This window comes from Hordeum vulgare, chromosome 5H (assembly GCF_904849725.1).
Source record: "Hordeum vulgare subsp. vulgare chromosome 5H, MorexV3_pseudomolecules_assembly, whole genome shotgun sequence".
Classification (NCBI taxonomy): domain Eukaryota; kingdom Viridiplantae; phylum Streptophyta; class Magnoliopsida; order Poales; family Poaceae; genus Hordeum; species Hordeum vulgare.
In genome coordinates this window covers 584,106,726-584,118,632 of record NC_058522.1, presented here as the reverse complement: position 1 = coordinate 584,118,632, position 11,907 = coordinate 584,106,726, and the positions used below count along the sequence as shown (strand labels likewise).

Here is an 11,907-nt window from a genome sequence, read left to right as displayed (position 1 = left end):
TAGGACAAACTCCACATACATATGTGCATATAGATATGAATTTGAATTTCATGCACACTTTAGCCAATTTATGACAAGGTGGAGTTACCCCTATATATTGGGTCAAAGAAGGAAAGCAAGCAAAATAAGTTGTATATAGTAGATATGCATGCTCAAGACTCTCAAGAATCAACTCAACACAAAGTTGATAAGTCACCAAAAGACAAGGTATCAAGTGATAATAAGATCCTAAACAAAAAAGAAATATCACTTGAAGGATATCAACTAAAAGATACCTCAAGGAATGAGATATCCATTGACACATGCCAAATAAAAGGAAACAAGAAACCAATTGAAGGAAAACAAACACGAGGTATCTAATTTCCAAAAGAGAGCTAGGTTCCAACAAACCAAGCCCTCGACAAATTTTCATGATGGCACAAAGCATCATAAAGAGCAAGACTTGCCTCCCATCAACACACACTTGATGGGGATCAAAAGATTTTATGATGGGTGAATAAAGAGAGTGTTCTAAAGAAAATAGGATAGCTCCCCCAAGGGACGTGCATTATATAGAATTTGCATTTAAATAAAAAATGCACACGATGGGATCATCACTTTCTCTATATCTATAAAAACACTAGACATGTTAAAATAGATCCATAAGAGGCAAGGAAGACAAACGAAACACAAAATCCAATGTAAAGATGATTAGCAATTCCTATCACATGATGGGAATACCAATTGTCAAGGACAAGAAGTATTTTGGAAGTGATACTCATTGGTAAATCGAAAATATATCCAAGATCATCTTTACCCATAAAACGCAAGCAAATGACACTTGTAGAGCTAACATGCCACCTAGGAACAAGATAATTTACAATATCAACACTAAGTGGCAACACCTCAAATGTACACATTTTCTAGTTTTGTAATATGCACATAGCATATTACTCCCCCATAATGTGATAAATCATCAATATTAACAAGTGGCAAATTAAAACCAACAAGAAATACTTAATGGACCATATAGAATTTGAATTTCTCATGAGTAAGACATACCACATAGAAACTAGATAATCTTGAAATATCAAAACTAAGTGGTATTCCCCATGTATACACATTTATAGGATTGTGAGGTGTGCAAAGCACATCACTCCCCCACAATGGGATAATCCATTAATCTCTCACAAGAGCCAACAAAAATACAAACAAGACGCAAAAAGGCTCAATACAAGACTCACATGTACATGATATGCAAACCAACATACACAAACTCAATTACTCAAGATAAGCAAGTTGGAAGCACAACATATACAAACGCATGCAAGGTACAAAACCACAACATGCAAAGGGGCAAGCACCTAACAATGTAAACAGTTTAAGTATAAGTTACCGTAAGGAGGCACAGTGGATATAAGATAGAAACTCGATAATCCAAATGACTTGGCTTGAGATAATATGAATGATGAAGACCCCTTAACTCTTCATTATGTATCCAAGTCTATAATGTCCTCCATAGTCACCTATTGATCAAGTTTGAACTTGTTGGTCCCCAACTACGTTGGGTCCTAAGAGGTTAATCACAATAGGCTTGGCAACCCAAATGGTTCTTTTATTGACACCATTTTGAGTACCAACAAACTTGGCAAACACATTGCCAACCTTATCCTTCCCAAGGGAATAGATATCATCAATAGTGATTGGGTTGGATAAGTTACCTCTTGTGCAAGACGAAGCGATGTGACCCTTCTCACGACATAAGTAGCAACATCTACCCTTTGCTTTCTTCCCAGTTGATTTCTCACCTCGGGGAGTGTTGGCTTGGGTCTTATTGGGAAGAGGCCTTCCTTAAACTTGTAGTTGAATATGTGATTGAGTTTGTGGCCGCTTCCCTTGTTGCTTGTGACTTTGAGACTTCGTCTTCAGAGGGCAAGATCTAACATGGTGCCCTTTAACTTTGCACTTGAAGCAAGTGATTTTGGCCGAGTTCTTGACTTGTTCTAGGCCCCTCTTGTTCTTGTTTGAGTTTAATCCAACATCATTTTTGTCATTCGGAGATGTTTGCTCACACAGGACGTTGTTGAGTGTGGACATCCCTTCATGACACTGTTCCAAGTCTTTCTTCAAAGAAGTGACTTGGGCCTTGAGCTCTTCGATTTCCTCTGTACGGTTAGTATCAATGCAAGTACTAGAGGAAGTGTAAGCTTCAATGTTAGAGCAACAAGGCAAGGAAAGTAATTCATCATACGAGGTAGCAATATTATGAGTAGATGAATTACGAGGACTAGCACATGGAAATATAGTACTTTGACTAGAAGTAGTGCCATTGTCCACATGAGGCTTACTTGATGTTACCTTGGTGATGATAGCCTCATGAGCTAATCTTTGCACATTATAGGATGTTAGAAGATCGGCATGAGAGCTTGTGAGCATTACATGGTTCTCTTCCAACTTCCCATAATTGCTAGTTAGTAAATCAAGTTGAGCATGTAGCTCAATATTCTCCTTCAATGTTGATACTTCAAATGAGGTAGAGTTAGATGTACAAGTATCATCAACAATATGAGAGGAGTAAGTAGAAAATAGAGACTTCTCATGAGTAGATTGAAGCTCCTCATAGATCTTAGAGGTTTTGATGAGCTCTCCCTTGACATTGTTGCATTCAAGGAGAAGGACCTCAAAATCCTTTTTAAGTTTATCATGAGTAACTCCAATCTCTCCTTTTGAAGATCTTAAGTCTCTACATGCTTGATGACTCTTCTCAAGTTCATGTTAAAGTTGTTCACTTTTAGCTTGTTCATGATTAAGTGAATCATTACAATTTTCAAAGTAAGCAAGAACATCTTGGAATCTTTGAAGAGCGTTATTTTTAGCTTTATGAAGAATTTTACCAATCACATAGATATTTTCAGTCAAGTCATCATCATCATCCTCATCGCAAATTGCACAGGGAAGATGATACTTCATTATTACCTCTTGCCAGGAGGCACATGTGAACTGGAGGAGTTGATGATGATTCTTTTGGTGAATCAGATTCTTCATTAGTCAAAAGTACTTCATCTTTATTGATTTCCCCTAAATGATTAGTGATAGAGAAACTAGGGAGAAACAAGATATTTTGATTAAGAGGACACGAGGAAGAAGGCATATCACCACAGACATTTGTCGAGGGATCTTTAGGTGAAATGCATGACCTATCAACACAATAATTTACACTATGTGTGGTGCTAGATATGCTCGTGTCCATAGAGGCTATGACATTTTCATCAACATATATTTCTTCACTCACCATGTCATTACCTTGTGAGATTGAAGATGCTGAGGTGTGCAAGCAATCGGATATGGAAGTAGTGGTGGACTCTTTAAGATCGAAAAGAGTGAAGAGCTCATGCACCAACTCCTTCATCATAATACCGTCTTCATCAAGATTGGACCCACCATATATATCTTCAAGTTTAGTCCAAACTTCATGAGCTGACTTGCAAGTCGAGATAGACTTAAACACTTCAGGACTTATGGTTCGATGAATGGCAAGAAAAGCCTCACAATCAAGATACATTTCATTAGTAGATGAAGATGCATCACCCTTTTTGTCGGCAATCCCTACAAGAACAATTCGCAAAGTATTTGGGCCCATGGCCCGAAAGTGATGAAGCATACGGATTCTCCGTAGGGTATAATTTGTGCCATCAAAGTCAAAGGTGACATTGTGCACTAATCCAATAGTTGACATCGATACTCTCTAGGTCGTGAAACCTAATTAAAGAGAGACCTAGCTCTGATACCAAATGAAAAGACCTCGATGACGCCTAGAGGGGGGGGGGTGAATATGCTATTTAAAAACTTCTTCGGATTTGGCTTAAACCTAATACGGAAATAAACTAAGAGGATACTTGTCAAGCACAAATCCTAAATGCACTAGGCACTGCAACGTGTATCAACAACACGATCTACCAAGATGGACACAATACATTTACTAACAAGCACAAGTAAGTTACACAAACTTACTTGAGCTATATCACACGACAAGTAGGTGAACGACACAAGATACTAGATCACACTATAGCACACGATATATGAAAAGCTGCAAGTGTGGACGTGTGGATATAGAGGGTATGCTTGAATGATTAATCTTGTACAAGAAATAGCCAACACAATATAATGAGCACAAACAATATGCAATGTATGTATGCTCAAGTAACACAAGTAAACCACAAGTAAGGAGTTAGGGTTAAGGATAACCAAGGTCACTGAGACGAAGATGTATCCCGATGTTCACTTCCTTGGAGGGAAGCTAGTCACCGTTAGAGAGGTGGATGTTACCACGAAGGCACACCAACGCCATGAAGGCTCACCCTATTCTCCCTTTGAGATAACACCACGAAGGCGTTTCTCAACCACTAGTGGTAAGCCTTTGAGGTGGCTTCCAAACCCTCACAAACTTTTCCGGGGGGTAATCACACGGATTGATTCCTCTCCGAAGAACTCCTACCGCCTAGGAGTCTCCAACCTCCAAGAGTAACAAGATCACGGGGAATGCTCAAAACTTGCTCAAATCTCAAATAGCTTGGGTTGAGAGGAGGAGAGGGAGACGATCTATCTTTTGGTTGGAACAACTCTCAAAGGGGCTCACAAATGCTCTTGGGATCTAAGATTTGGTGTGAGAAAATGTGTGTGAGGTAGAAATGTGTTCTTATGAGGATAAGGCTGTGTTGGGCTGCCCTCTCACGAAGTGGGAGGGGGGGTATTTATAGTGGGGAGAGAAAACAGCCGTTGGGGACACTTTAAGTCACACAGGGTCCGGACGTCTGACAGTTTCCGGAAGTCCGGGCGTCCGCGAGGGGTCGGACGTCCGACAGGGGTCGGTCGTCCGAGGCCTGTAGATAACACTGAAAATACTGTGAGTTGAACAGCGACCGGACGTTCGGAGAGGACCGGAAATCCGAGTTATTCGACTCAACTTCTTCTGGTGGGAGGTTCTAGATTTCCGAAAGGGGACGGACGTCCGGCCCTCGGACGTCCGGAGGGAGCCGCAAGTCCGAGTTATATGGCTCAAGTTCTTCTGGTGCAAATCTCCGGATTTCCGAAGGTGGCCGGACGTCCGGCCCTCGGACGTCCGAAGGGAGCCGGAAGTCCGAGTTATATGGCTCAAGTTTCTGTGGTGCATAGTTCCGGATTTCCGGAGCAGTCGGTCGTCCGGCCCTCGGACGTCCAGAGGAAGCCGGATGTCCGAGGCACTGGTTCTGTTTTCAGATAACAGCAGAGCAGTGGAGATGTGGTCTGAGCAGAACAGTGGAGATGTAGTTTGAGCAAGTTCATCACAAAAACCCGTGATCCCCTCTTAATAGTGCGGGATCCCTAAAGACTCAAGAATTGTAAAAGGGATACCGATGATCCATACTTGAGTGTGTACTTTTATTCGCTGATCATCACTCCGCACCGCTAACATCAAAGTAACTGATACCTTGAGTTAGCCCTTTCACTTGAGCTTGATGTTGTTGTTCCTTCTTGGCTCAAGTTGAAAGCAAGACATGATGAAGTCTTCAAGTAGCTCTCCCATACATAATGTGGAAAGACTAGCTTATGTATTCATCTTCATTTGTCCATCATGTGAACATCGACAAGAATCAAGCATGTAGTGCTCAGGAATGCTTATCTTGATCTTGTCCTTGTTAGCAATTGAGCTTGTCCTTATCAACACATGATCATTAACAATAGTTTCAATGATATATTCGTGTTGATCCACTTGAACTTGCACACCACAATCTTGATGACGATCACCACTTGGCGTCATCCTTCATGGGTTGTATGAGATCTTCCTTTTGACGCAAGCCCATGGAAGCACACCTAACCCCCACATAGGACTCTCACAAAGACCATGGGTTAGTACACAAACACGTAATGGACAATGCTTACCATACCATGGGATCCCTTGATCCCTCTCGGTACATCTTATACGCTTTGTGTGTTGATCATCTTGATTTACTCTTTGTCTGAGATCTTGAACAACCTAGTGTCTCTATGACCATTTTTCGGATAATGCCTTGAATACCATCTTGGTCATCATATAAACTCCTTGAACCCAACAGATGGACTTCAAGAAGTGCCTATGGACAAATCCTATAAATATAACTTAAGGCAACCATTAGCCCATAGGAATTGTCATCAATTACCAAAACCACATATGGAGATATATGCTCTAACACATGGACAATAGAAAATTATCATGAACAAGGAAATATAATAATAACCATTTTATTATTGCCTCTAGGGCATATTTCCAACAAGGAAGCATCAACATACAATTGTGTGGGTGGAGTGGCAGGTGTGTCCGTTGCACCCGATACAACTATTTAGACAGTTTCCCACTATATACCAAAAAAGGCTTTCGCCTCGCTTTATATATAAAGCAAACCGCCTGAGCACAACATCCAACAAAGGTTCAACCGACACACACACACACACGGAGTAGCACATGACAAAAAATACGAGGTTCTGCCGAGGGCACAACTCAACAAGCCCTAAAAAACACACACACCCAGACCCAACACAGGGTGGGGCAGCCAAAACAGGCTAATCAGGCTCGGGAGGAGGCGACGGAAGCAAGGGCGCCAGGCAAAGCGCCATCGAGCAAAGGTTGGCGATGATGGAGTTGATAGTGTCTCGGTCGGAATAGCGTCTAAGCGGCTGCCAGAGCTGCAGGGAACCACACATTTTAAAGACATCGTCAGTGGCACGGCGAAGGGGAACATGCTGAATCACAAGGTTGTTGCGGACTATCCAGAGCGTTCACACGAGCACCCCAATGGCCAGCCACCTAATGCGGCGTGCCGATGGGGGAATGGCCTGGATTTCCGTGAAGAGGTCGAGGACGTTGGTATGGCACCAGTGGCCGCCAACGGCTTCGCGAAAACAACTCCAGAGAAATTGGGCCGAAACACACGCAGAGAATATGTGGTTCGAGTCCTCCACCATATCGGAGAGGGGGCACATCCCATCCCCAGGACCATTACATTTGAGCACCTCCACCCGAGAAGGTACCCGACCCCTAATCCATTGCCATAAGAACATCCTGATCTTGAGCGGCAGTTGGATGGCCGAGACAGTTGAGATAGCATCCGGGGCAGTCGACGGGGCGATGGCCTGGTACAGAGACCTAGTGGAGAAGCGACTCGAGTGCTCCAGCCGCCAAGATATGCGATCCGAAACACTGTCAACGTCGGGGGTGTGGAGAGCGATGCACTCGAGCATCTCATCCCAGGAAGCAACATCTGGGGGGGGGGGGCGAAGGGACGGTGGAACGCGAGGCGTCCTAGATCCGGAAGGGCGACCTCGATAGAAGTCCTAGGCTCCACCGTGATGGAGAATAAGTCCGAAAAGCGAGTGACAAAGGGTACGTCACCCACCCACCTATCGAACCAGAACAACGTAGCGGAACCGGACCCGATCGAACTGGAGGAGGACCGGGAGCAGCTGAATGACTGAGTGCCAGAACTGAGACCCTCCGGAGCGTTGGCAAAAGGCGAGCGGGTGGACCCGAAGGTATTTGTTCGTGATGTCAAGCCAAAGACCGCCATCGCCATTGGCGATCCTCCTAGCCTTTTTTCCTATTTTTCTCATCATTGTGGCACATGGGACCAGCAAAAATGTAACATGCTTCCTCGGTTTTTAAATTTTTGAAGATTTCAATGTGGACTACATATAAATATACATAGACGTACTTTATAGTATAAATTCATTTATTTGCTTTGTATATACGTAGTCTATATAAAATTTTCACTTATTTCTATTAACTTAACGACGAAGTAAGGTACCCCGAGATTACATATTGGGGCTCCCCATGAGTTTAAAGAATTTTGAGGTAGATGTCTTTTAAGAGCATGGTTAATAGTATAGCCAACTGCTGGCTATAAGCCATCTTATAGCCCACCTTATAGCTAGCTTGTACAATAGTTAGCTATAAAAGAGTACTACTTTTATCATATATGGCCCACCTTTCATTCTCACAAAGCACCTAGAAGCACGTGCTAGAGCTGGCTCTTCACGAAGAGCCCTCTTTCCTTCTCTCTCCTCTTCTCTCTCATCCAACTCAGCAAAAATATAGTATTTTAATCCTTACAGCCTGCTGACTGTACCTTATTGTACTTGTTCTAAAAGTTCTTTTCAAGAGGGAACAATGTGCATGTGCTTGGATCTGGGCTTAGGCAGTGTTCACCGGATCTGGATCGGAGGGCCCAGATCGGCTGCATCGATCAGCACGCCTGAATTAATTAAATACGTACTCTAGCAGCAGCAGGATCCCACTCCGGTTGACTCCGGTCTGAGGCGGGCCCACCAACCAGCGACACCAACCGCGCCGCTTATTCAAACCCCCCTCCCCAGTCCCCAGTCCGCTCCCAAGGAACGTTGCCACCGACCGACCAAGATGCTCCCTTTCCTCTGCTTCCTCGCCGCCTCCGCCGCCGCGCTGCGGCACCACCACGCGGCCGCCGACGTGCCCCCGTCCAACAAGCTCATCTTCATCCTCGCGGGGCAGTCCAACATGGCCGGCCGCGGCGGGGTGAGCGGCACGCACTGGGACGGCGTGGTGCCGCCGGACTGCGCGCCCTCGGCCTCCGTCCTCCGCCTCTCCCCCTCGCTGCGCTGGGAGCAGGCCAGGGAGCCGCTGCACCAGGGCATCGACGGCAACCGCACCTGCGGGGTCGGCCCCGGGATGTCCTTCGCCAACGCCCTGCTCCGCTCCGGCGGGGCCCGCGGCGCCGCCGTCGCCCTCGTGCCCTGCGCCGTCGGGGGCACGCGGATGGCCGAGTGGGCCAAAGGGTCGGAGCTGTACGCCGACATGGTGCGGCGGGCCAGGGTCGCCGTCGAGACCGGCGGCCGGATCGGGGCCGTGCTGTGGTACCAGGGCGAGAGCGACACCGTGCGCTGGGCCGACGCCAGCGAGTACGCGCGCCGGATGGGCGCGCTCGTCCGCGACCTCCGCCAGGACTTCGCCATGCCACACCTCCTCCTCATCCAGGTCCTTCCGTCCGCCATCTCGATCCATTGCTTCATTAATTAATTCTTCTTGGTTTACTCATTTATAATTTGCTAGATCTGCATGATTTTACTTGCGATCAAATGATTCTGAGTGTGAGTGGAGGGACACGAAAGCTAGCAGCTTTACTTGTCACTTGGGCATGGTTGGTGTAGATCTTACATTCCATGAGAAGCAAAGAACATTCCACTCCTTTTTTTTGTTAGTGGGCACACACGTACGTACAAGTAGAACAGAGTTGGTAGTAGCAGCTGGCCTAACATTCATTTGGGTAGAGTAGACAGAGGACATACTACAGCTGAAGCCACGCTATATGTGCAGCTGGTCCTAGCGAACTGGATTAGTTAGTGGGCATGTTTGTCAAAGAATTGGACAAATCTAGCTTAGTCCTGTTTTGGTTGCAGCTTGCATCTCCCAAATTGGGTGCGTCGAGGTTAGCCGAGTAACTCAAATGCAGAGCAACAAGTATTTAGGTACAAGAGGGAGTACATGGAAGCATCTAAATTTGGAGCATTGTCTTTTGTCTTGACTTCAGCAATTAGATGTAGCTGCATACATAAAGTACTACCTATGGACAGTAATGATTTTGATGTGCTCACTTCTCATCATCGTCGATCTTTCAATATTCCAGGTTGGGCTGGCATCAGGGCTTGGGCAGTATACTGAAGTGGTAAGGGAAGCTCAGAAGGGCTTAAAACTTCGCAATGTGAGGTTTGTCGATGCGATGGGGTTGCCATTCCAAGACGGCCATCTGCATCTTAACACCCAGGCTCAGGTCCAGCTGGGACATATGCTGGCTCAATCCTATTTGACTTATGGTACATTCAAACACTAGTTCTCCCTGTGGCTCTAAAGAGATCCATTATTTATTTGCTCCCTACTTTGGTTAATTTCCTCTCTGAACTCTTCGCTGAGCACCACCGTTCTTAAAATTCATGAATTGGATTGGTATAAATATGCCAATGTAATTCAGTACAAGTTCTTCATGATCAATGAGTATGGAGAACCACCGGAGTCCTGCAGTTCCATAATGGAAGCTGCTCTTGTTTTTGCCAACTGCGGTTTTTGAATTATAGCATGCTGGTGATTGTGCATTGGAAAGGCTGAATGCGTATGAAGAAAAATCATCTAGCACGTGGAGTGGAGCTGAATATGAGATAATGCATCGGTAGAGCATGAATGATGCCCTGCCATTAGCTACCGCGGTTGGAAACGCCTGGTTAAACGATGTCAAAAGTGCATATTTAAAGCCAATCATACCATCAAAAGAAATAATATGTGTGACTGAATCTGTTACAAAACTCAGAAGCTATCTATTATTTTGGTTTATCGAGCTTGTGTTTCATTGAGAGACATTCTTTAGATTCATGTATAAATATTGAATATTGTAAAAAAAATTACAGAACAAGCTTTGGCATAGTAATATTACCAATACTGGGAAGAAACAATTACAGATTATAATTCTCTGGTCAGTTCAAATAGCAGCATATTTATTCCTCTCTTGTTTCCCTTTTTCTGGGGTGCTAGGGCATGCACATCCTCTTCGAACACCCACAACATGGTGGCTGCAAGTTGCTACACTTGCTTGTTGCTTCATCATTCTTTGGAGGGAGCCATACACATCTGTGCTTGTATAATCAAACAAACAGGGGAGGTTGAAGAAGAAAGCTACCGGACTCCTCCGTGCACATAACCATATACCAATACACAGGCAACATGATGCCGATACACAGAAGATTCATTCTGTCAGGTCTACACACACACACACACACACACACACACACACACACACATTCAAAAGAAATGAAATACCCATAGAGATCATATGTATAGTAGAAAATTTCAAAAGACACATTTTGGTTTATCCTTTGGTAAACCTGGCTAACTCTAGTGTATGTATGCAAGTCAAGTGAGTACAGAGATCACTCCATTGACGTCTTTAGCATGAGTTTGCTTCAGCCTGGCGATGCATGTACACTGAAAAATATCAGTCAGCTTGATCCGTATGTTTATGATGGATGTTTCTTCTTCATCTTGATGAATAACCATATATTTATTACGTTGGATATTAGCGACTTATGACTAATATCTGATTTGATGGAGAACTTAGTCAAACGAAGAGTACTCTCTGGTCAGTTCAACTATCAAACAGAGGAGGTTGAGGAAGGAAGCAGCTGAACTCTGTGTACGTGACCATATACACACAGGATGCATTATGAAGCCTATATATGCAAGAACCATTCTCACTGGTCATACATACATTAAAATTCTTTCCACAAAGAGATCATAGAAGATTTAACCATACAATTTTTCCTTTCTTGCCTTCTTCCATAAACCTGCTTGATTGATAAGTTGCACTACACCGTACCGTACATACATAACAAAAAACAGAGTGAGTACTGGACTCTGTTTGTTGGCTTAGTACCATTCGTGCAAATCCAGAGTTTGTTTGGTCTATCGCAGTGTCCAAGAAGAGCACCAGTCCAACTCCAAGCGCCTGTTTAGGATAGTGGAAAGAAAGAAAGCTGTGCGAAAAATCTTGGTCTTCTTGGCAATGCCCCAAAACAAGCGTAAATGAGACGGAAATAGAGCCGAAGGATTTTTATTGGGGATGACACTGACATCATCGCTAGAGCTACGTAGCTGCGAGACCAAAACCTACTCCACAAGAATTTTTGTCCAAAAGGACCACCAGCCGAGTGAAATTGTCGGAAAGGACCACTTGCGTCGTAGTTTTGCAGAAAGGACCCTCATCCCTTGTGGCGGCAGGCGCGTCAGGCGACGCGTGTCACCTGCCGCCACTGCCCGAGGCGGCTGGGGCCTGCCGCCACCACCCGAGGCGGCCGACAGGCCTGCCGCCACGCTCGATGAAACGGGCGCAACAGTGG

At 44.7% G+C, this 11,907-nt stretch overlaps 1 protein-coding gene across 2 annotated transcripts; it reads left to right on the top strand.

Moving 5' to 3' along the window:
- The first annotated feature begins 8,377 nt into the window (after positions 1-8,377).
- Positions 8,378-10,862, top strand: LOC123399645 (probable carbohydrate esterase At4g34215). Of its 2 annotated transcripts, XM_045094041.1 has the most exons (3): positions 8,378-9,001; positions 9,651-9,837; positions 10,547-10,862. In XM_045094041.1, the coding sequence occupies exons 1-3, from the start codon at positions 8,408-8,410 to the stop codon at positions 10,654-10,656; spliced, it is 891 nt and encodes a 296-aa protein (XP_044949976.1). In that variant the 5' UTR covers positions 8,378-8,407; the 3' UTR covers positions 10,657-10,862. The 2 variants fall into 2 exon arrangements, with proteins under 2 accessions (XP_044949976.1, XP_044949975.1); XM_045094040.1 differs by lacking the exon at positions 10,547-10,862 and having other exon boundaries at positions 9,651-10,033.
- Positions 10,863-11,907: the final 1,045 nt, after the last annotated feature.

Coding starts and splice junctions, on each gene's coding strand:
- LOC123399645 (XM_045094041.1), top strand. CDS start 8,408: ATGCTCCCTTTCCTCTGCTTCCTCGCCGCCTCCGCCGCCGCGCTGCGG. Junction 9,002..9,650: donor CACACCTCCTCCTCATCCAG/GTCCTTCCGTCC, acceptor TCAATATTCCAG/GTTGGGCTGGCATCAGGGCT. Junction 9,838..10,546: donor TCAATCCTATTTGACTTATG/GTACATTCAAAC, acceptor CTGGGGTGCTAG/GGCATGCACATCCTCTTCGA.